Genomic DNA, 25,883 nt, shown 5'->3' on the forward strand with positions numbered 1-25,883 from the left:
GCATGCGTACTTGCCTCTAAAATGGCTGTCTGTGTCCTAACGTGGTGAAGCTTGCGCAGATGCTTTCGTGTTCTTGTCTGTTGCACTAACTATAATGCCATAGTATGATTTTTAATTTAAGGAGTATAAAGTAGCTACTCATAGTATACAGTGAATTCATTTATTTCTATGTTTTAATTTGTTTTCGCTTACTTTCCATGTACCGCGGTATTGAGGGTCTGATGCAAGGCTCAAGACTCCATATTGAGATGATGTTCTGCGCATGACCGTATTCTGCCGGTGGCATTGACAGGGTGCCAACTGAAGGTCCCTGCCAAGACGTGCCTGGGAAGATGCACCTTCACCCAGCCGGAGAAGCTGAAATATGTTACATTAGAAACAAATGTATTTCTTCCTATTGTATTCTGTAGAATCGGTCATGTGAACCCCAAATTCAATAGGCGGTTCCAGAATATGTAAAACTCGGCTTGTAGACGTAAATTGTGATTGGTGTGTTAGCCTATCCTACTAGGGGACCAATCGAAATTGGGGATTCTGATACTTGCAACATTTGGGGGGTGGTACACTGACCCTAAAACAGTATAACTAGCCTAGGTTTAGCTAGAGAAATTGTCCGACTTGTCTGAATAGCTGACCTGTCACTGACCCAACGCACTCAATAGGTGACTGAATACAGAGCGCTGCGGAGCACTCTGTCCGAATTTTGACCATAGACTCTAAAGGTTTTACTAAACCTTAAGTGCTGGCGGAGCACTTTGCTGGGGAGTTCGCTAACCCGATCGGGGTTCAGACTGATAGCTGCAGAGAGGGTGAAGCGCAGGCGTTGCTTCCAAACTGCGGGTGCTGGTCGTGCCTTGGTGGTCCTGTCCTGATCCTAATCTGGTTTTCCTGTCCTGTCCTGGGGTGTCCTTTCTGCACCTGCTGTCCCATAGATGACTGTCCTTCCTTGGGGTATTTCCTGTCCTTAACTGACACATGGCCAGGGTTGGTCTGCACACCATTCTAGGTAAATATATGGTACTAAGAACTCTATACTGCACTCTCTATTTTCTGTCTTTGCTTTAATAAAGACATTCTTTGGCATACGTTAATTTTCCATGCTTTCCGCAACCTACTATAAAAGTCATACAGTATATTTTCCTTAGCATGTCCCTTTGTTTCCCTACCTTTAGAGCACATTCTCTCCATACTGTTTATGAATCTTAGATGTGGTATATAATTTTCTCCTGCACTCTGATTTTGAAGTAATGATGCTAGAACTATAGCGTGTTCCACTTTTCCCCTCCTATAGATGTATGGGATTTCCATATTCTTTTTCTTGAAGTATTTTCCAAACAGCAAAACTCTAGTTCGTGTTCTATTCCAGAAATCTATTTAGCATATCACTTTGTTATTACTTTCCTATAGACTCATAAATGGTTGCCTTAGTTTTCTTTTCATATGGTTATGTGCTCTTCGTTATTCTGATTATAGACTGTCTTCTCGTTGTAAATTGTATGCTCTCAGAATCTGATTTCTAAGATAAACTTTTAAAACTTCCCAGTAGTCTGTGGTTATTTGATGAATACAGAAGAAATAAAAGTCGGTGTTGTATTTTGCCTGCCTTTCCTTTTACAGCCAGCTCCCTGATCCGTTGTGGACATAGGTACCTGTAACGGTGGATTGGTAAGTCGGGTAAAATAGAAATAAATAGGAAGGAACCAGGGTTACTGGTAGTAGAGAGTATAAGGTCACCCGATCAAGGTACATGATAAATTGAAACAAGTATATGGGCCTGGTACGTGTATGGTGAAATTATTTGGCCGGGTGACCTGCGATCTCTATCAGGTGCATGTCCCTCCCTAAACACCTCCTTAACTCTCCCAAAACCCATCCTTTCTCCTCACTTAACTCCTTCTATTTATTAATAGGTATTCCAGAGACCTCTGCATATCGGTTAGTGAATAGCATTTTGTAGTAGGTTAATGGTACTATTGCAGTATTAATAAATATACTATAAATTCAGTTTGTGAATAGACCACTCAATGCCCAGTCCTAGGAGTTGCCTATGTCACTCCATATGTTATTGACTAGTTGCTTAACAATGTCTCCAGGGTGGAGGCACAGTTCCTCATTGTTAGCATCATATAGCACTCCCTCATGGTCATTATCTTTAGGTGCCAGCATTCTATCCCTCCTGGGCAGACTTCATTTAGGGGCATAATACCAAGGGCCCTTATCGCCGCTTTAGCGGGACTTTTTCCCGCCAAAGCGGCGATAAGTTTCTCGCCCAATTACCAAGCTGTCGCTAACACCAGTTAGCGACAGCTTGTAGGCGATAGCGAGCATTTTGGGGCCCACTTTGCATGTCTGCGATATTTATCGCTAATGACATGCAAAGTGGGCGTGCCAAAATGTTAGCGACTGAAAACAGTCGCTGACATCGCTATCGCCTATGATCAACACAGGCGTAGTTTTGGAAATATTCGCGCTAAGCGCGAATATCTCCAAAAACTAACGCCTGCCCTGACCAGTTCTTAGCTATGTTATCCAATGGGAGGTGGATAACATGGCTAAGAGCATTGTCACGCTAATGCGTGAATATCGCTGTATTGACAGCGATATTCACGCATTTCGCCTGATTTTTATCGCTTTTGAGATAAACCTTGCTAATAGCAAGTTATCTCAGCGATAAAAACAGGTGAAGGACGGCGATAAAAATATTACCGCTAACCCTATTTAGCGAGAAATATCGCTGTAGGTTGGTAATATGCCCCATAGTATTCCTAGTTACTGAACAGTGACTATAAATGTTGAGCTTCTGGTGGGTTCACAGTACTTTTACAGGTTGGACTTCAGTCGCTTATGATGTTTGTTCCATATAGCATTACCAGGAGGGTTAACAGTGCCATCTAAAGTTGGCTTCTGTTGCTTCTGGGTTAGCTCCTTATAATATTGCCAGATGCCTGTTAGTATTTACTGGTACCACTTAGATTGCAATAACAATTGGTTGGTGTACACATGCATGGTTGTTTGCATGACTGTTTGGTTACAGAACTGGTTGCAGCCCCACTTGGGTGCCATTTGCCATGATCATGCACATGACGACTTGCAACAATACTTTCATGACCCTTGGGTGACCTTTGACATGACCATGCACATGACGACTTGCAACAATACCTTCATGACCACTTGCCTAGCATCCTAGTTCTAAGTTATTTTTGCTTCAAGTTCATGCATAGGTGCAGCGGATGAAACATGATACAAGCACAACTCTGGTCCTCATGCATGCCTTGCTTAATTTGAGCAGGTGGTTTCCGGTGCTCGGCATCGGCACGTAATTGGCAGTACTGGAACTTAAGACAGTCTGCTACATGGTGGGCTGTTTTCTGATTTATAGTGTGCACAACAACAGTTCTTTAATAATCCGATATACATTAAAGATGACTAATACTTGCCGCTCTTTCTAATCTTTTATAGCTTTGGGGGCCTGGAATAGTCTGAACTGCCACACTTGTATGAGTGTGATGGTTTGGTACTGTTATTGGTAGCACTAACAGGGGCAATGGGCGGGTTAGGCTCCAGTGGCTTCCTGATGAGGGCCCTGTCACTTAATTTTTTACATATCAAGTACTCCGTGCATTACATCTACACTACCCATATAGGCAACCATATGACAGACACACTCTTCTGTCTAAGGCACTCCTACAGTGTAGGGTTCTTAGCGTCCACAAAGCACTTTTGTGCCCCTTCATGAGAAAGAATGGCTTTCGACAAACCTTTGATTCTACCCCACTAGCTCAGCCTGGTTGCTGTCAGAGTATAAACCCTAATCTCCAGCTATAACAGTGATGCACAAATCCCAGCTCAAACTCAACAAATGGCTAATATCACACCATGCAACTGTGAACTAGCTATCAGAGACAACCATTGCTATTTTTCCCCATCAATAATTAGGGTAATCAACCTCTATCTTTCAATGGAGGTTAACATTTTCTCTTTCGATCACTCTTGTCTGGCAGATTTTGACCAGGTTTTTATGTTAGAATATAGAACACATTGGACCTTATTCACAAACAGAATTTTACTGCACACAGAGTAGTACTACTCTAGTTCTATTTACTTACTATAAAATGCAAGTTACAAACCTACAGGTGGAAATCTCCAGCTCCCTATATTTTCTTAGGTGAAATCCTCAAACATGAAAGTTTATTAATTAGGGGCCGATTACGATCTTGTCCGGAAAGCATTCTGAATGATTCGGTTACGGAATGCTTTCCGAACGACTCAGATCGGGGGAGTCCAACAGAGTGATTTGGATGCATCCAGATGCTTTCAGATACGATTCGGTCAGACTCCCATTGACTTCAATGGAAGCCTGTGTTCCGAACGAGAACACAGGCTCCCATTGGAGAAAGGGGAGGCTGGGGAAAATCATGCACCCTGTGGCAGGCCCCCCATGATGCCTGCCACACTATGCATGGTTGTAAAGGGGGGTCCATTGGGTACACCCACAGGCCTGAGTTGGAAGTCCCTGGGTGAAGGGGGGCATGCTAAGGACCCCCCAAAGCCAGATACCGACAGCCGTTTTGTTTCGAGCAAACTGAATCGGAACGGCTGTCCGAAAGGATCATCGTAATTGCCCGCTCAGAAACCGTGTGCATGTAGCTGTACGATTTGGCTCCGAAAGGCTTGATCTGTCTGAATGCCTTTCAGAACCGATTCAGACAGCTCTAACGGTTTCCGGGCACCGTAATCGGTCATTGGGAACTGAGTACGATTCGGTCGGAAACAAGGGTTCCGAATTAGATTCGGCAAACCCAAATCAGATTTGGAGGCCTTCCAAATGGTATCGTAATCGCCCCCTTGGTAGTAAATATGGGATGAACCTGGGGAGTGGCTGGAAAATGGGGAAAATCTACTTCTAAATGGGAGGGGTTTAGGGAGGTGTATGGAAGGTTATAGGGAGAACCGTGGAAAGGTTTAGACACCCACACACAAACACCCATTGCTAATTACAAACTGCATTTCTAACGTGACTACAGCCAAAAAATTAAAATAAAAACTGCAGTAAATGTACTCCAGCTCAGACCTGGAGTAACTCAAGCACCACACAAATATTGGTACTGCAACACACTCCAAGCTAGGGACTTAACATAGAATCCTCTAAGGAAACAATGCTCAAATAAATTAATTGATTGACTTTTTCAAAATATTGATAAACTTGATTTAATGTGAAAAAATATATTTAGATAAAAAATTAATATTTTATCATAAAATATTTTAATAAATTTTTATTTCAACATTAATTCTATACATAACTATTTTAGAATACAAAATAAATATAAACATTATACTTTGAATGGGATTTTTCATAAAACTTAAGAACGTATCATCATTAATTTTACTACATTTAAGTAAATAGTGCGGTAGCATCTTTTGGTCAATAAATGTCCAAAAATATTTTACAATAATATAAAACATATAAATATTTGTAGATTTAAAAAAAAAAAAGTTTAATTCATGTTATACCTTTTCCCTAAACTTTACTATAGAGAGATCTCCGCCACTGTGGTCGAGAACTCTGCCCACATGGGAAAGGTTACTAGTAGTAACTTTACACTTGCAACTGTGGCTCCACTCCCTGTTTCAGGGGGGGAGAACATGTAAGTTTACACTTTATAGTAAATTTCCACTCAAAAATGGCAAATAGCCATAAGTAATGTATTTACTACCATGTGTAGTATTACATTTACACATGTAGATTTACTTACATGTAATGTATCTGTGTGAATAGGCCCCAAGAGTATTGAAGCTGTTACTACTTCTGTGTTTTTTTCTCCACAGGTGTCCCAAATAGTCTTGCATTTTTGGTTTTCCAGCACAATCAAGTCTCACAAGTGCAGTCCCTGTGTAGAGCAGACTTATTAGACCTTTGTTCTTTTTTAGGTTTGACTTAGTAATTTGCAGTGAATGGTGCTAGAGCTATTGCCATGAGTGTAGCAAGAAGGAATAGGGGGTTGGTCTTTAGAACTACTCTGTGAATAATTGAAACAACTACTAGGCAAGTGTCATTGCTCAGAAATGAAGTTGCTATTTCTCCCATTCATTACTTCATGTTTTTATTAATGCCTCACTGGCACTGACAGAAACAAAGTCAGTTTGTTGAGAGAGCCCCTGGAGGTGGACTCAGGTTGCCACTGGCATGCTAATCATATCAATGCGTGCCTAGTGGTTATAACAGGTCCTGCTTTTCAAAGCACAACTCAGAGACAAACCACTTCCTGGCACTACAGTAATTATTTGCTTGGATTCAATCGTCATTAACAAAAATAAACAGACGCAGAAAGAATACTGAGGAAAACAAAACAGTGACAGGTAGGCTCTTGAAGCAATCTCAGCCACTGGTAATTACTCTGGGCCTGCTTCATTTTCTTGCCCAACATGCCACCACAGACAGGAAGCAGCCTTATGCAAATCAGCCTTGGTCTTGTTCCAAAAACAACAGTCCAGTCCAAACTGCTTGATGAATACTACTAATGTATTATTAGAGTGAAGAGGTCAATGATTGAATGGGCATGAATACTACAGTTTTCCTTCAAAGTCCAGATTTAGCAACAATCACTGCATCGCGCTAAGCCACACGTGATTGTTGTGAGAAGAATTAATCCAGGATTGCTTATGTTTTGCACTTAGAGATGTATAGGTATACGTATTTTTGTATGATGCTATTTACGATAAATCATATATATTTTTGATACAAAAAATCGTTTTACTTTGTTATATCATAAATGTATTTTTGCACGCTTTTCTTAAAACCCCCCCACTTATTTTATGGCTGACATGCAGATACAAATTAAGACTCCATGGATGACTTGATAAGCATCCTGTAATATAGTGAGATACTCCACTCAATAATCCTTTAAGGCAGTTTTTTGTTCCTTTAGTATACATTATGTATCTGCCTATATGCATTCGTTATTCAAAGGGTCCTCTTTTTTCATTTGTTTCAGGTAATATAATAGGCCACAAGGAAAACCATTCTTTGCCTGGAAACATTGCGAACTGGTGGATTAAGTTTGCTATCCGTATAATTGCCACCTGGCCTCTCTCATTCGTGCACCTTGCTTGTTTTGCCACACCCTACGTTCTCTTCTTTGGTGGCCTTACTTTTCTCCCTTGCTCTCTCTTCTCTCTCCCTCTATTTATATTAAATTTCTGCAGGGTCCTGTTTCATCTTTGAAGTCTTCTGAGCTCCTTTCCAGAGCATAGTGCCCATCTGGCCTTTGGTTTGTGGGTTTGTTTGTTTCCTTTGTTCTGTATTCCTGATCCATATTTTAAATGGAAGGAAGACATCAAATGTTTCAGAATATTTAATTACGATGACACTTCTCAGTCCTCACCGCAGCGCTGCCATCATATCCTTTTGCATTTATTAGTTTTTGAGCAGAGACCTGACGCGTACTGGATAAAGTGGAGCAGGAGCACAACAGCCATGCTTTTTCGTCTTTTCACATCCCCAGGGTACTCTTCTATTACAGAAGGGGTGTAGAGGATTTGGAGGCTCCCTCTGTAGCAGATTATGCCACAAACAAATATAGCACTGGTCTGATCCCAAGTGAGTATTCCTTTATTTGAAAATGAGGGAAACACTTTGCCTCTGCCCCCCAGCCATGAGACATGAGAAGAGAGGCAAAGAAGCTGCAGTCAGTTCATTCCTAGAAGGAACCCTCTGACAAGGTTGTAATTGGGGCCCACATACCGCCTGACCCAGATATTCCCCCCAAGACATCCCCCATCAGGCAGGATCAGTCAATAACTGAACCACCTGAATGGAAATCTCTGCCCCTCTTTGCAAAGCAGGCCCAGTGCTGCCTGCATATCCTGGAGGCCGCTCCATGTGGGCCAGATGTATAAATAGTGGGAACGCCAATTTCCTCTGAATTGCAATGAGGAAATCGGTATTCCTAATGTATGAAACTCATTGAGCTACATTGAGGGATTCTTTGTGGGTCGCAAACTGACCTACTGCATGAATATTAATGAGGTAGGTCGCAGTTTGCGGCCCATTAGGGATCACAGCCATCACAGGGATGGTGCCCCCTGAGGTCAGCAGACCACCATGTCTGTGATTGCTGTTTAATACCGCAATCTTTTTTTTTTTTTTAATGCAGCCCACTATTCATAAGGGAAAACGGTTTGTGTTTAAAAGGAAAACAATGGAACCTTGAAGTTTCATTTTTTTTAAGAGCAGGCAGTGGTTTGTGGGACCACTGCCTGCTCATAAAAAAGAATATCAAATAAAATATTATTATTTATATTCTCAAAAGGGAAGTGGTCCCTTGGAGACCCCTTTACAAATTGGTTACCACCAGTTTTAAATTGGTGGTAAATTGTTTGTGACCGGAATTCAGTGGTAAAACAGTAATAAATACCATACCATACCGTTTCGGTATTTGGAAGGGACGCCCTAAACACGCCCCTTCAAAATACAAAATCGCATATGCAAAATGCGATTCGGTAACAAGTTACCGAATCACATTCTGCACATTTGAAAAAGCATTTTTCCAGTCGTACATCTGGCTCTATATGTAATAGGACACTGTCTCTGTTTGCACCCGGCTTACCTAGTTAAAGCTGTGCCACAACACAAACAGGGGAAGTGCTCCCTTTACATAATGTGGCCCTTGGGAGTCCAAGATCAAAGCTGAGAGTGGCTGTAAATAATATACTGTAGAGACTGGTGTCAACCCCCGCTCTGGCTGTAATTTCACGCACATAATGCCTTCAACACAAATGTCGACATTAATAATACCTACAGCAAGACCCAGCAGTTTATGCCCCTATTAGCTATATGCTGGAAAATTGGCATGAAAGGGATTGTCAGCTGCAAGCATGTCCTTATAAATATGGTAGGTTTGGGGCTGAAATACTAAAATTAAAGGGGTCGGACAAGTCGAATTGAAACATGGTGAAATTACAGACCAACATGGTGGGGTTATAGTTTGAGGATTAGGTCTTGTTAGTACCCCAGGTTTGGCCGATGTGACAGCCGAATCCTGTTTTGTTCCATACTCCAATAAGTACAGTACGGTTGGTATTTTGGGTATCTTGGGTGCGCACGATGATCTACTTCTCCAGGAGGATTATTATTTAAGGCTTAAATCAAGGGGTCACGACGGGAATGATGGGTTCAAGGCGAATGATGCCTCTGTAATAGATCCCGTATGTGACGTGCAGGGATTGTATAACGCCACTAGGTAAACAAAATACATGAGGTAGCCTACTGTGCACTACAGAAGGGGGAAGTGACAAGGGGCAGGTTACAAGAGAAACCAAGTTCAATTGAAGGTGGCATGCCATACTGGGACAATGTCTGTGAAGAACAAGAAAGCGTATTCCTGAGTGTTAAATGTCCAACTGGGGTGATCATAAATATTAGAACGCTGGAGTTGACAGTGCCCCTATGAAGTTGGGCAGGCGAAGGGAGCTCGAGCTAAGAGCCACCCAAATACGTAATGGGGATAGGTGGAACGCTTGTCTGGACTGGGGGTGAACATATCCCTCCTGGATGTACAAGTAGTACGGAACAGCGAGGCGAAGTAGCTACGTGGGTGGGGGGGCTCTGTCATCGACGGGGGCCTCCTCCAGAGCTGTGGCGGAGTACAGGGCGATCTGGAAGCAGATGGACAGGAGGGGTACCTCTGCGGCAGAAGGATACAGTCAATACCTCTGCCTGGCACGGTAGGGGTGCCTGAGCCAAGAACCTGGAGCCGAGGGGGTTCCAGGAAACAGCGTTGGCGCCCCGTTAGTCCTTCGGGCGGTCGGGGGGCCTGAACCGACCGGGGGTGTGCCTCATCGCTCCGCCCTGACAGGGGGGGCGGGAGTGAACGAAAGAAAGTGATAATGGACTGCACCGCCAGAGCATCGACTCGCCGTGCAAGAATGGCTCATTAGGCATGCAGGTCAGCGAGGGGCTGCTGCATTGGATCGCCCGTAAGATGACCCACCTTATTGCTTCTTGTTGTGCAAAATAAACCTGCACCACTGCTTTCCCACAAATCTGTCTCATGAGTTTCCTTGGTATGTAAGTGTTATAGGCGCAAAGTGGAGTAAGCGCTGGGAGTGTGGGCACTATGCCGCTGGCCGCGCGACGCGAAGGGGCTCTAAGCGAGACAGCATCTTAGTCCCACATTCCGCGCGAGCAAAACGGTGCACGTCAGCTCCTGGCCGCCCCCTTTCATGCGCGTCCAATGGGCGCGGGTCACCGGGTGGGAGGGGCGGCCCTAAAGGGTTTTTTAAAATAGCGCGGCAGCGAGGCTCGGTCTTTCCTGCCGTCGCGTTCCTGGCTGCTCTGCGCTGTTCCCTCCCTGACCCAGACCCAGCGGCAGAGCGGCAGGCATGTTTGGAACTGTTAACGGTCTGTTTTATGTTGCAGGCGGAGTCACAGGGCGATCTGGAAGCAGATGGACAGGAGGGGTACCTCTGCGGCAGAAGGATACAGTCAATACCTCTGCCTGGCACGGTAGGGGTGCCTGAGCCAAGAACCTGGAGCCGAGGGGGTTCCAGGAAACAGAGTCGGCGCCCCGTTAGTCCTTCGGGCGGTCGGGGGGCCTGAACCGACCGGGGGTGTGCCTCATCGCTCCGCCCTGACAGGGGGGGCGGGAGTGAACGAAAGAAAGTGATAATGGACTGCACCGTCAGAGCATCGACTCGCCGTGCAAGAATGGCTCATTAGGCATACGGGTCAGCGAGGGGCTGCTGCATTGGATCGCCCATAAGATGACCCACCTTATTGCTACTTGTTGTGCAAAATAAACCTGCACCACTGCTTTCCCACAAATCTGTCTCATGAGTTTCCTTGGTATGTAAGTGTTATAGGCGCAAAGTGGAGTAAGCGCTGGGAGTGTGGGCACTATGTTTGCACCCGGCTTACCTAGTTAAAGCTGTGCCACAACACAAACAGGGGAAGTGCTCCCTTTACATAATGTGGCCCTTGGGAGTCCAAGATCAAAGCTGAGAGTGGCTGTAAATAATATACTGTAGAGACTGGTGTCAACCCCCGCTGCCACTGAGGAGGTGTGTAGTCCGCAGCGTCATTGCATGCGACCTGAGGTTGCAAGGGCAGTGCTGAGGAGAGCCATGGAGCAAAACCAGGGTAGCATCTGCTGCTCCTCATTACTCCTAACTGAATGCATTAAAGATGTCACACATTGGGCAGTTATTCATTGTCCTCGCATTCTATAACACAGGGACCAAACCGGCAGGGCCATGTGAGAGGCTCAGTGATGGAACTGTAACAGGGCTTTTGAGGTATGGGAGATAAGGTTTGAGAAACATACACAAACCACAGTGAATCTGGATCAAAAGAAGAGGCTGAAATCAAAACTCAGCGAGATAGATGAGAAGGAAGGCCTGGAAACTATATTTTTAGGCAATGGTCCGCGACTCACACCAGGAGTAGTATGTAGTGAATATATGGATTACCTGTTGCTGGTTCTCCCTCTGTGAATGTAGCCTGGCCTGAATGCACTCTCTGGTCTCTTGAAAGGCCTGTCTTTGAGACACTTCTGCAGGGTAGTGGGTGCAGACTCCCACGATGTTTGTGCAGGAGAAAATAAGAACATTTGAGACGAGCTGCAAAGAAAGAGAAATACCCATTAAATATTTGCAAACAGGATATTATGTGAAGGACATATCGGAAATATTACACAGCACAGTGTTGGTGAATTCAGGTTTGATAAAGCTTGTCCTTTTATTATCAACGGATAAGAGCAGTACAAGGAAAGTCTAGCACGTCATGTTCCACCGTAAAAATGTAAAATATGAGCAAACTCCCCCTGGTGTTGGTTGACTAATTCCTAATCAGGCGTGGAAGGTGAAAAGCTCAAGATTTTTTTTAAGTATTTACAAAAACTGAGTCTTCCTTTAGTAACATTCTGTTTTAACATAATTTACTATATTGATTCCACAGAAGTTTCTCAGGGACTTATTTGGAGTTTGGTGCATGGGATAATCCACTAGGAATGGGGCGGATGTCCCGGCCACTATATTACACAGCAGTGGCCATTGCAGGTAAGAGCGGTGGGGCCAGGTGGGGGATATTTCGACAGATGACGAGGATGGAAAATTTATTATAATAATTCACTTTTTACATATCTATAATTTTTTGTTATGTATAGCCCCTGAGATCATCTAGTAAGTAAGTAAGTAATAGTTTATTAGCATAGTTAATTAAAGCCATTGCAATTCATCCTTAAAAACACTAAGATGCGCACAATACATTTTTCATCAGTTGAATAAAATTACTTTCACATAAAATATGCAGTCTAAATTTAAAACTCCTAACAAAAATTCATAAATATATGTAGTAAGAATAAAAATAGTAATCATGTTGTTCTAAATGTCCACTGTAGGTTATGGTGAGGTGACGAGTTCCAGTGTTCTCTTTATTTCCGTCATCCTTAATGTAAATCTTTATAGGCTACCGGTAAGGGTTTCTGCTTTGATTAGTAGCCTCTAAAAACATGACGGAGGGTCAGTTTTCTGCATCTTTGTTTCTACCTTCATCAAGTACTTCACAAGGCTACAGTTCAACTGCGGGTCGCTGGGTGCAAAGCAGGCAAGAACTGCTTGTCTTCGTGAGCGTATTTCACGCTGGTTAAAATTATGTTTCAACAACTGTTTCCGTTCCACCAACAACTTCTCACAGGAGCACAACAGATGTTCCATATCTTCCAGCTCCATACCGCATAAACGACAGAGGGTACCCCCATTGACCCTCAGCCGCTGTGGGAGATGGCGTGTGCAAGGTAACATGCCCATTCTGTATTTGAGGAACTTCAGTTTTATATAACGTGAGTACCCGAGGTCAAGATAACTCTGTTGGCCTTGTTTACAATAGGAGTTTAGGATGATCCACCCATGTGACCTCTTTGCAACACACGCTTTGTCTTCGATCCATGAGAGGTGTTTTATTGTTTTCTTTACTAATCTTTTGATCGTGGTATGATTAGTAGGGGTGTTCCACAGCTCCTGTAACCCCAGATTCACTAGACTGTTTTTCAAATATCTGGTGGCTGGCGATGCCGGATTCCATTCTAATTCTGCCCATGAGTATCTGTTTAGGGTTCCTTTGTTTGCCTTCCGGACTTTATCCCAAGTAATTATGTATGCGCCTTGTCTTGCCAGAGACTGCTTCTGTCCTCCAAATTCCAGCCTAAGTTGGGCCGGAGAGGTTTGTTTTGGCAAGCTGAATATGGTTCTATATGCAGCCGCCACAGTTCTGTCCAAAGTCGCCGCAACCCTTCCTCTCTGTACTTCACTCCCATAAGTGATCGTGGGCAGCAGTTTAGCTCTTATATCTTGTGCCAGGGGCAGAAGAGATGGACTAACAAGTTTGCCATTTAGTTTTTTTAGAGTAGTCGATATCGCAATGCCTTTTCCTCTAATGCTTGCTTTCTGAGTTGTAAACTGGCCGCTGTTGTCGATTTTGACTCCCATGTACTTATACACTGTTGTGTCTTCAATGCGGTTTTTGTTCCAAAAACAGCCATAATTCGTTTTCCCTTTTTAGGTTTCGTAACCTGGCGAGGGGCGAAGCCACTCCCAGATCGAAATCTGTTGTTTCTAATAGTGAGGTTAGGACAGCCTCTGTTTCCAATTGGCTAGCTCCATAAATGGAGGCTAGCCATTGGGAGGCAGAGGCTGTCAATCGCGCTTTCTCCTGAAAACGCGATTCGGGGGCGTTTCTGGTGCTTTTTTTAAGCCCCGCCCCTTTGTCCCGGGCCGCGCCGCGATTGGCTGCCGGCCCGGGACACCCCTGTGACGTCATTCCCGGGCCGCGCTGTGATTGGCTGCCGGCCCGGGACACCCCCGTGACGTCAGCCAATCACAGCGCGGCCCGGGACCTGACTTGTATTTTGTTTGCTCTCAATTGTCACTTTTGCCTAATGTAACTTAACGTATTCCAGTTGCTTGTTTAAAATTACTGGCTCCCCATGTCTGGCGTCGACTAGAGAACAGGGCGTGGCCGCCATTTTGTTAATTATCATTATTGTGTAGAAAGACTGCGGTGGGGCTGCTTGCACGTGGCATGTTCTTTCAAGCACAAATATTTACTGTGATGCTTAAACAATATAAAACATTATTTTTTTGAAAAAATGTTACTCATACTATCTGTTCATCTTCTATGAAACAGTATCTACAAAAATAATAGGCCATTAAAGATGTCCAATGTATAGTTTGTATAGCAACCCGCGAACTTGCAATGTTATCAAACGATAACTGCACCATTCAAACATGGCCGATCTTTTTGAGCAGGAATCACGCTCTGCATTTGATGAATTACCGGGTCGCTCTCCGGAGCCGGCCAGGCAGAGATTTCATCATGCAGCCCGGAGCCCCGCCTTTCCCTGTCCATGCTGCTGCTTAGAACTCTGCTCTGCCGCACTCTGCTCCCCGGCCAGCGCAGCCCCATGCTCCAGCGGTCCACCCGGGGTCTGGCCGCAGCACCCCGCCGTCTGCAGGAGAGAGCACCGCAGAGGAAGCAGCAGAAGCTAGAGCCAGAACTGCCTAGGAAAGCCATGGAAGAAGTATTGGCGCCCCTGAGGCTGGCTGTCAAGGAGCAGGTACAGTCCGGAAGAAAGAGGGTCGCCTAGAGATGGGGGTTATGAGCATCTATATTTTAATTATTCTGGGGTGGGGGCACAGCTGTGTCATGAATGCTTATCCATTATAAGGTGGCAGCTATACATAGCTTATCAATTCATCCTCGTCAGAAGGGTGTCACTAAACAATGATAATAAACGAGAAAATAGAAAAGGTGTGTGTGGTAAAGTGTTGTGTCCCCCGCTTTTCAATCATCTTCACTATCCTGACAAGGAAACGGACTTATTACACTTTCATAAGCTTGCCCTCTGTGCAAAGTACGTGGGAGGGGGCGGGGAGCTGTGGAGTGATGCTGGTCTTCGGTCTATCTTTACCTGGACTTGCTAATCGTGTCAGTGTTATTAATGAAGCGCCTTCAGTACCATCGGTGATTTATGTACGTGCTCTTTCCTTGTATGTGCAAATGAGTCAACCCAGAACTGTCGGAGCGCCTCAATGTGTTTATTCTGCACCTATGATAACCTACCCAGTTCTATCTAATGAAAACATTCCTTTGCACTGTTACCTTCAGGGCCGGTTAGCTCAGTTGGTTAGAGCGTGGTGCTAATAACACCAAGGTTGCGGCTTCGATCCCCGTACTGGCCACTGTAAGTTTTTTTTTTTCTCGAAAGACAAATGTCCTGCATTAAAGTACAAGGTTGTTTATTAATGTAATTTACTGGTCTGATATTTGTACCAGGGTGGGGTTTGATAGTGCCATGTAACCCCCCTTCGCGATACCTGCCTCCTCCATGTTTTCAAGGGTCTCTGAAACTTCACTTTATGAAGCACTGTTTGAACTGGGTACGCCTCTGAAGAGCACACTTCCTCTCTGAGAGGTGCGGTTTCTCGGTGGGAATTCCAGAAGTCAAGAGAGATGGAGGGAAGAGCACATGGGTTATGTAGGCATCATTAAATCATATTGCATAATATATTGGTGCCCTTAATAATCGTTGCAGTCTCGTATTGTGTGGTTTACTGCATGTTTTGAGTACTTCGTCAACCAATGGTATGGTGTTCATACTTGAAAACATTACAAAATAAAAACAAATAATTACTTGTAGTGATATGCGTTTTTTATTACCTATTTTTTTAATGTTCCTATTCATATGGCAAGTTTTATTCACCTTCAATAATAATGCCGAGACCATTGCATTGTAAATGCTTGTCTAAAGATGAATGGGCATCATATAGGCAGAGGGTACATGTTTAGGCACTTCCGTTTAAAACCGGCTCGTCCCGTGAGCAAATGTCAAGCTCTTTTATAAATGTATGTTTAAATCAAAAGTCACTTTTTAGCAGGTAAACGCTGGTGTCGAAACGGTACAGTGGGCGTACACCAAGGGCCTTATAAGGCTGAGCCGAGCACCTGTTTTGTTTTTGCGTGTGAGGTGTCTAACAGTCCAAACATGAATATGAACTTTAGACATAACCCGTCGGGATAGGAGCGAGGCAAATCTTGTTCCCGGTTTCCAACTTGTTCTGTTTAAAATTCTTGCATTAACTCGGGGAAATTTCCGAGCTACTATGGTACAGCTTTAGACACCTGGGATAAAAAAAACAGGTTCTCAGCCCACTCCCAAAAATGCTAGAGCATGTACGCCTGCTTGCATGATGATTCCCCAGGGCTGTAATCTATCAATAGTGCAGCAGGTGCAGTGGCACCGGGACACAAGGTTGTGAGGTGCCGTTGTCATCAATATTATGGATATTAGTGCCAAACTGCGGCCAAAGGGGCCCGTTTTCTAGGGTGACCACCTTCCTTACTCCAGGTCATTACGGACATTTTCCACTCCTGAAGTTTGTATGATACCCTAATGCATTCAGGGTGATAGCGTTGTGTTTCCTGCATATAACGAATTAAATGGCAAGCCTGAAAGGAAATATTTGTAGGTAAAACGTTCAGTACTAGAGATAGTATCCACAATAACCTAGAGAGAGTGTATCACCTTGCCATCCTACTTGCTTTCATTAGCTCAGTAACAGACATCTCAATTTTCCCATATCCGTGCGTGATTAGCTTATCCCAACCAGGCTGTTGCTTTGCATTCTGGAGTTTGTAGTCCTGATTCCAGAAAGGGCTAAAAAAAAAATCCTGCAAGTCCCAGAATGCAAAGCAGAAAATCGGACTGGGTGCAGTAGTTTCACATGAACCAGGGGAATTTGAGAGCCCTGCATACCGGTACACATCACCCACACCTTTCCAACCAAACCCAATTAAGTTTTGTATACATTTCAGACACTTCTCGTACCTTCTAACGCCATTCCACATTTAGAGGCATCTTCTCATGATGCAGGAGAAGCACTCCTAGTCTGGACATCATATCTGACCCCAAAACAAATCCCATATGGAGCATACCACCATTGCCCTCAAACAAACAGGTTCCATGCTTAAATGTTGCATGCTGCTATTTGTAATCCAGCTCAACTCATGATAAAATCAGCACTACAAATCTCAGAATTCATAGAAAAATTGAGGACTGACTGAGCTAAGCACATTTGGAACTGGGACACTCGAGAGCTGTGCGCACAGCATCTTTGCTACGCCACTGTATCATCACATATTGCAATTCTTAAGACCGCTTCTTGAAAGCACACTGACACCAAACAGTGAGCAGTGCAAAGAGTTCATTTGCATTTGCTGAATGGTCTAAAATAAATGTACATATATCGTAAACCATACGGAAGATAAAAAGGGCGGGATGGGGATGGGGGTGAGGGTGGAGACTGAGATTTCCACATAGCACAATAAAGCGCTCATGTCCGCTTCGGCTGTCTCTGTTTTAAGAGGCTTTTTTAGAAATTACAGTGGCTATTTTCCAGTGTTTTCTTAAAATTGTGAAAATAAGCTCTTATTGATTTTGTTCCAAACAAATAGTACACAGGCCATGTTTTCAAGTGTATACCGAAAAGCTGTATTGGATTGCCATCTTATCATACCACTCTTGGATGTATACAGTCTCGTCAGGGCTCGAGTCGGGGTACCACGCGGGTGGATGGCGTCCCCCGACTTATTTTACCGGGCGTACGCCGTCCCCCCTGCCAAACAGCTCGACTTCACTCTTTGGCCTCTCTGTGAAGAGGAGCTCGCTACCTTTAATGACGTCACTTCCGGTGATGGCGTCCCCCCCACTTCTTTTTTTACGACTTGTATTCTGTTTCTACATTCAGTAATTAAAAAGCCTTGCTTGTGGGGGGCGGAGGGGATGATATTAAGACACTAATTAAATGTTTGCTGTTTTGCGCTTTACTTTCTGTCCGGGCTGCCCCGGTTTGGCGGTATTGTTCGCGTTTTTCATACATTCCCTTATACAGCTTCCCTTTGCTGGGCCTGAGGTGTAGTTAGCTGTCTGAGGGGCTCCAGCGCAGCCCATCTCTGTATGAACAGTCCTATTGTACCGCGCTTCATGGGGACGTTATTAAATCCCAGGCCTGTCTTGTGAGAACACTTTTCTCCGGGGCCTCATTAGTTTGAACACATGTATACAATTACTTCCAGCCAGTCGGATAATGTATCCCCGTCCTACCGCTTGCACCTCCCAACATTGATAAATTCTCTTTTAAATACGTTTGTAGTGCTTCTAACTTAAGGGACACATGCACCATTGCCTTATACACTCAGAACTTCGAAAAGGGGGCTTTGTGGTGTAGGCAAATTTCTGGTATTGCCTGGTTCACCCTCATCTAGCCGAACATATCGAATAGCATTACACGTGGGGTACTGTCCATGGCAAACTCATGGCTTCTCGAATAAGTAACATGGCGGTGCTGTGTGTGCAGCAGCAGGTGCCCTGTGAGTTCCTAGGGGTCGCATGCAGAAGGCTGTATTTCAACCTCTGCTTTCATGGAGCATACCAGTGCATTCTGGGGGCCCTAATCTTTGTTCTCTCCAGGTATCGCCCATTTGCGAGAGATTAAGCTATTGGCATTTTAAATGACAATGCTATTAATTTATCTGTTTTCAAAACCAACACATAAATAAAACAAAATGTCATTTACAATGCCAATAGCTCTAACTTTTACAAAGGCGAAACCGTTGCATTGTAAATGCTTGTTTGTTAATTGACATAGTTTGTGTCTTCTGTAGATTTATCGTCAGTTGGTTACCATCCGAGTACAACCGAGTTGCATCCACAAGGTTTTGCAGCCCTATTTTTGTTTGACTGATTAACACTATGTCGTCCGCATATAGTAATGATGGTAGTTTGTGGCCTCTAAATCATCTGCCCCAGCCTTAAACTTCTACGCAGGGGCAGAGGAGTAATGGGGCAGCCCATAACATTGACTCTGCCGTGTCGAAAATGTCCACACCTAAGAAACATACCTGGCCTCCTGCCACCCACCCACACCCCTCTCTGTGTGCTCTCTCCTCCAGAAGCTGTGCTCCCTGGTTTCCAGAGTTGCTCAGGCAGGCCTTAAAGAGCCCTGCCAGAGCAGCATGGAATTGCATTAAAACGTAGAAATTGTGGGTAACAGCCTTTGTTAACAACTGATGCTACATAATTACAGTGGTTTGATAGATTTAAATCCAGTTATTCATGCTAGTGGCACTCTACCAGAGTCAAAAAATCAAGGGATCGGTACTTACCTGGCTTGTTTAGATTCCTGGAGATCCACTGTGTGTAGATTAATCTACCAGAGTCATGCATAACAAGGGCATTATAGCCTATGGCACTTCTAATATGTCAGACAAGATATCCATTACTATTTGACAGAGTATTCCATCTGCCAAGCTCCAAATAAAGCCCTTATTAGCTGGATAGTAAAAAAAAATAATTCCGTTTTTTTTCCAACTGTATACCTAAATGAGCCACATCTAGCCAATTCCCACCTCTTCTAGAACTCTTCTAGAACTGCTCGACAGAGCAAACTAAGACTAAAGTGAAATCATCCCTCTATAACCAGTGACTCAAGGCAAAGCATACTAAGGCATGCTAGATGAAGCCCAGAACAGTAAGTCGCAACAAATTCCAGAAGGTGCCCTCATAAGAGCTCCTTCCCCAGAACTAAGCATGTTACCTATGTTCAGAGAAGCAGTGCTGCTTGAAGAGCATCTCTAACTGCAGCTGTTGGCCATCCGAAGAACGAATCACGTATCAATACAGAGTCCCGTGACCATGCAGGGAGTTGTAGGTCATCTTGATAAATACTAACCAGAAACAAATATTCACAGATGGTCAGTGCCAGGCCAAAGCAGCTAAGAGCACTACTCTCAAACACAGTGGACACAACAAGCTGAATTCTGCACCACCGCCATACCATAGCAGGCCAATTCTCACCGAACGTTGCTGTAACCATTTACAACTTAGTACCGAGTGAAATATGAACCATTGACATTGGATGCTGTCCAATGTGTGCCCATCTGGATATAGGGTAGAAACCTCTTACACATGGCACAATTTCTTCAGAATTAAACCAATTTCCAACACTAATTATTTAATTCCTATCATGAGCACATCATAGCTCCTTATCACTCACCTCCAGTGGCGGCTGCCGGCTATGGAGAGGGGGGGACGGGCAAATAGGTGGTGGGTCAGCGCAAAACGTTATTAACTAAATTGATGCTGACATGCAATACATTATCGTTTTAAAGCTAAAATGTTTAACTTTCAAATGGTAATGTAATGCATGTCAACGATTTAGGACATAAATGCACATTCATAAAATATATGCAAAAAAAAAAGTTAATAAAAGTAGTTTACCTTACTGCACATCCTCTCAGGTCCTGGTGTTCTTCTCTCATCAGGCCCAGCCAACTCCCCTAACCAATCCTACTGCTGTTTTGATGCTGTTAACCAGCATGAGAGAAGCGCCGGGATTGGATGGAGTGACTTCTCTCAGCGCTCTCAAGCGCACTGGAGGCCTGGGCCATCTCTAACCCAGCTGTCCAAGACCGCTGGGTTAGAGAGGTTTAAAATGTGCATGTCTGGCTTGCCGTCGCAAGGAATAGTAGCGCTGAAGGAATAGTCTTCTTCTTGAATGTAGTCAGGTCTTATGGGCACCACAGCCATTTTGGTAATCCAGCAAAGGAGCACATGTCTGGCAGAGACAGGAGTCCAACTATAGTTGGACAGCTTCATACAGATGTAAACCTTAGCTCGAGACGGACACAGCTGTGATGAGGCCCAGAGTGGAGAAGAATGGTTGATTCTTCTGCTCATGAACATGACCAATGAAGGAGGATTTCAGCACTAGTAGCATTCTGCCAATACCTGCGGCTCACTAACCGCACTTCAGTAATGGAACCCTTTGTCTCTGTGCCCACCAACACCTCTTGTTTCTGGTCTTGCTGCGTTTCCTCTGCAGGACTACACAGTGGTGAAAATACATGTAAAGAGGAAACATACTATTTTGACTCGAAGGTTAATCGAGTATATAAACCGTGCACACGTCTTCATTGTTATTGGTGCACCCCTCTTCCCCCCTCCTAACTTCACTTGAGAATGATTACTTTTTATACAAGAATGTTATCTTCGATGGGCGAATTTTGACAGATATTGATAATATTTTCTACAGAACTTAGCAAATATATCATTTTCATTGCCAAAGGCAATGGAAATGTGGAATGACATAAGGGAAAATGATTGACCAGCCTGTGAAAATCGCAAATGAGACCTTAAAAATGTTGACTGCGCTTGACACATGACAAAGGCCTGAAGAGAGAGGCAGCCAATGAGCAACTGGGCCTCCTGCTTTGCGGGCAGTACAAGGTCTATGCTGCACCCTGAAAATACATTACATGGCATCGGTGCCACAGCTGCAGAGATGTTTTAAGACATGAGCAAAGTGGGCGCTGGCCCAGAAGCTGCCATTCCCTGGCTGAGGACCGAACCACAGCGCTCAGACCAATCACAAAGATGCATTGCAGCGTCGGGACGGGTCAGGGGAGCCTGGAAGTCTGTGTACTTCCTGTTCCAGAGGATGACGATGAGGGACACAGTGAGGAGATACGTTTGATTTTATTTTTCCTTGACCTTCTTCACCCTCTTTTCCCAGAGGCGTAGCTAGAGCTTGGGGCGCCCGGGGCTATCCCTCAGATTGCCACCCCTGGGGGGCGTGGGGGATTGCTGGGAAAAAAGGACAGCGAGCACTTGAAAGAGGTCCTTGAGACACCTACCACTCAGCGCCACCACATGTCAATGCAATTTAATAACTTTTTAACCATTTGAGCTAAAAACAACCTCTTTAAAAATCTGAAGATTATTCCGAAGATAATGGATTATGTGGCAAATGCAGCAAATCCATAGCTATGCGTAAACCTACTATGCATAAATCCCTTTATAAATAGCAAACAATGGTAAACTTGCATGAAAGTGTAAGTTTACCTTTGTGAATCAGGCCCATAATGCGAACACGTGTCAATTTTAATCAAAATTGTTGCAATTGTTTACCAATCACCGGTTCTTGGTGAAATTTTTCTTGGTATTATCGTAAATTTCAGGTGCTTTGAAAGTCTCACAATGAGGTTGTGGATATCTGCATGCGGACTTCCTAGGTTTAGAAATTCTAATTCGCTAGAAGTATGTGGAAATCCTGCACCACACAATTCTGTACTGCACCTCTCCTGAAACACAAACTTTCTTTTAAGTGATTTGTTAGTGGAAAGAGGAACATGAGGCACCATAAAGGTATACTTCATTCCAAACAACTTTTTAACATTGCCCATAATGATGTCAGCTCTAAAATTTGATGCGTCAATTTCACACTTTGTTTAAGAAATATTGATTTATAAGTCGCGTAATTGAAGCCAGTTTCCTTTTATTATGTTATATGCCTTACTGACAAAACAGGCAATTTGGCAAATCCAAGTAAATAACAATAAATGATTGAGTGTGCACTAGGTTATTCGTATACTGTGCAGATCACAAAACATTTAAAGGGGTATTCTGCGTGCTTTACATTCACAGCAGAGTTGTAAGATATATTGGTCTGAAAGCACAGCGATCTGTGGTTTGGGGGAACAAAATGTTGAAAGCACCGGATTGAAACGGATTTCTTTCTATCAAAAGAGATTCAGAAATATCTTTCATCTTTTTAACAAATCCCACAAATGCTTGTCTATACCACTTACAAAGCCAAAGGGCAAGAAGTTGCAAAGGGCTGAAGGGCAACAGCTTATTAGAGACAATTATGCCTTGTAGATGGAATATTTTGCTAGGAATTAATGTCAGACTCTTATGTTGTGCACATCCATCAGGAATGCGAAAGTCAGTGTCTACTTTATTTGGGGACACTGTGTTCGAATCGTTCCCAAATAAATTATAAAGGCCGCCGCGGCCGCAATGGGCCTCCAGTGCCGCCGGCCACGGCCGCCTCAAAAATGGTGCCGCCTGGGGCGGATCGCCCCCCCTCCCCCCCCCCTCTAGCTACCCCGCCCATCACCCGCCACCCCCGATCCGTGCCAGCCGGTACTGGAGAGTCTTGCTCTGATGACCTTGCATAATTCTTAAACAGACTGATTTAAATACCATTTTCCTTTATTTTTAATGTGAGTGATGTGTGAGAGGTTATTACAGACATTTTGCAGAGAACTGTTTCTTTCATGCAACATCCTTTTAAAAAAAGTTTGATTTTGATCAAAACAGGACTTCGCAGTGAGAAATGGGAGACTGTCACAGAGATTATTTGCAGTAATATTAGTGTGCTGCTGCTGTTACAATATTGAAAACACATCACTATCCCTGAATATTACATGTAAACACATTTAGATGTTGGACCAATGTGCCTCTGCACTGCCAGTGACCTGGCCAAAAAAATTATGAATCAATTTCAACTCTTTCATGAAAGAGTTGAAAGAGTTGAAATTGTTGAAAGAGTTTAAATTGATTCATAAATTTAAAAGTGTTCTGAACAGGGAACCCCAAAATACTTTTGGCCCAGAACCCCCAAGATCCTTAAAGTGTTCCTGTGTCCTAACTCAATCTGTGAACACCCTCAAATGTAACGCGCAGAACAAGCAGGAGGATTCTATCGTTATGTGCTTCTGACAGCTCGTCAAAGTCAAACCAAGGTCATGAAGCCAGTGCTGCACTTTCCAGACCATAATCCCTCCTCACCAGGGAGTTGGCCCTCGAGACCAGACTTTTCCCGGCACATTATCCAGCGGCGCGCGCCAGTTACACTTGGAAGCCGGTACATCAGCGCCGCGAGATGAAAGGCCTCGCGCTTTGTTGTTCCGGTAACTCCATGAAAGTGGCTCTTCAGAGCGGGGTGCACGCGCCGACACACAAATGACACACCTAATCCCAGACGAACAGACAGGACGACTCTGCTCAAGTGCTTGAGATGAAAGCACACACAACAGCAAAGAGAATATTAATTTAATACTTTCTGTCAACTGACAGTTCAGGCAGCAAGATGCAAAAGTCGACGTCTACGGTTTCATTACTCAGCTGAAACCTCCATATGAGCAAACATGCACAGCTGATCAGGCATGATGCTCAGTCGTCATCGTAGTCATAATAATAATAATAATAATAATAATAATAACAGCAACAATAACAATATTGCTCAGGTGCTCATTTCACTCCTGTCAAGAGGTACTTCAAAATGAAAAGAGTAAGCTGTGCAGTGCTACCACCATGATCACATGACAAAAACAGCACACCGTGTTCAGGCAGGCAAAAGACTGGCCTGGTGAGTGACTCAGCAACGCGTTAGAGAAGATTAGAGTGATTGGGATGAAGTACTTGCCGGCCTACATTATAAAGATTTTCAGAGTCACTGAGGAGGCCATGGGAATCTGACGTGGCTTTAAATATTTTTAGTTATAATGTATTTGACTCCTTATGTTATATGGTCACACCATAACCCTCCCCACAAACCGTTTGAATCCTTTCTGGGGTGCTCTTTCACAGTAGTGACCGGTATTTCTCGCGGATGGGCGGGTTTGCGCGAGGGGTATTTACGGGGTGTCGCAGGGGGGAAGATCGCAGGGGTGTTGCTGGAAAAATAAAATTAATTAAACGTACCCTTCCGCCAGGTCCTGCGTCTTTTCTGCTCCTGCTCTTCTGTCTCCGACAGGAACAGTAAGCGGGCAGTCAGACTCCCTCCCCTAAGCCAATCACAACACTGCAATTGCAGTGTTGTAATTGGTCGGGACGGTGCCCAGCCAGTGGCTAGTGGGGTGGGCGTGATCTCCATGAAGAAAGGTAGAGTGCGCATGACTGGCTTGGGTGGCTCGAGTGGGTCGACCAAACAGTCTTTGTGCACTCAGGAGTAGGCAAACCACTCCTCCCTTGCCCAAAGAGCAGGCTAGCTCCGCCCACCCGCAAAACGCAAAGCAAACATAAAATGGTAATAACTAAAAGTATTACCATTTTATGTTTTGGCTTGCTTGCGCTGCGAGAAAGCAGTGGGGCGACGCTCCCCTGGCCTAGTGGAGGAGCCGCTCCTGCTCTTTTGTATGAAAGAGTGAAGATGTTTTACCGGACTCAGTTTACAAGTCAAATAAAAAAAAATGCTACAGCTAAGAATGTATAGGAACATACACAGAAATTCTGTCTTTCCTATCTTCTAAAGGATGGAAAAAATAAGCCTGCTGCCCTAAATATCTCCTTTCTTCTTATCACTGTCCATCTAGAAAGGCAGATCAGAAGTAGGAAAAGCCAAGTTTTAGCCACTATCATTGCTTTCTAAAGTGCAGCTCTAATTGCATTCCATTTCCTGTCTTCCCCCTCAACTGTAATAAGTTAGCAGTTGAACGGCTACAATATTTCTCGATTGGAGGCGACTTGGGAGGTCACAAGTCGCCTATAATAGGGACATTTTTATTCGGGATTTCAGGCTCGTATGTATTACAGGGAAATTAAAAGACATTATTTTCTGGACTGTCAGGCACACTGATACAATTGAATTTTTCATAAATTGGTTGCTGCCTGTTCCTTATGCAACCGAACTCTACGGTACTCGTGTTATCGATCCTGGCAGGATGAAAGAGACTGCACAGCGGAGTAGAACTATCAATATAGGGATGTTTTTAATTGAGAGTGACGTAATACACACAACAGTAAAGCTCATTGACTATTTGATGTTATTCAGAACACTCAATATATGACCGTTATTCGAGGTGACCCATCTTCCTATGTGTGCTATGTTGTATGGTCCCCCATTTTTTCTTACCCCGCTCAGCTTAACTTAACAACCACAGAAGAGTCTCAAAAAGCAACAATTGCACCCATCGCCATCACATAACAACCTTTAAACCCACCTCTCCTCGCTGTAACCTCCATGACATGGCTGTTGGAACAAAATAC

At 44.1% G+C, this 25,883-nt stretch overlaps 1 protein-coding gene across 1 annotated transcript in view; it reads right to left on the bottom strand.

Annotated features, from left to right (window-relative positions):
- Positions 1-25,883, bottom strand: part of LOC144824255 (adenylate cyclase type 5-like) — an 883,805-nt gene that overhangs the window by 158,023 nt on the left and 699,899 nt on the right. The window contains exon 2 of the mRNA XM_078683396.1: positions 11,467-11,616. Coding sequence (XP_078539522.1) covers positions 11,467-11,616 — 150 coding nt within the window. The remainder of the gene's footprint in view (positions 1-11,466; positions 11,617-25,883) is intronic.

Source organism: Lissotriton helveticus, chromosome 3_1 (assembly GCF_964261635.1).
Source record: "Lissotriton helveticus chromosome 3_1, aLisHel1.1, whole genome shotgun sequence".
Taxonomy (NCBI): domain Eukaryota; kingdom Metazoa; phylum Chordata; class Amphibia; order Caudata; family Salamandridae; genus Lissotriton; species Lissotriton helveticus.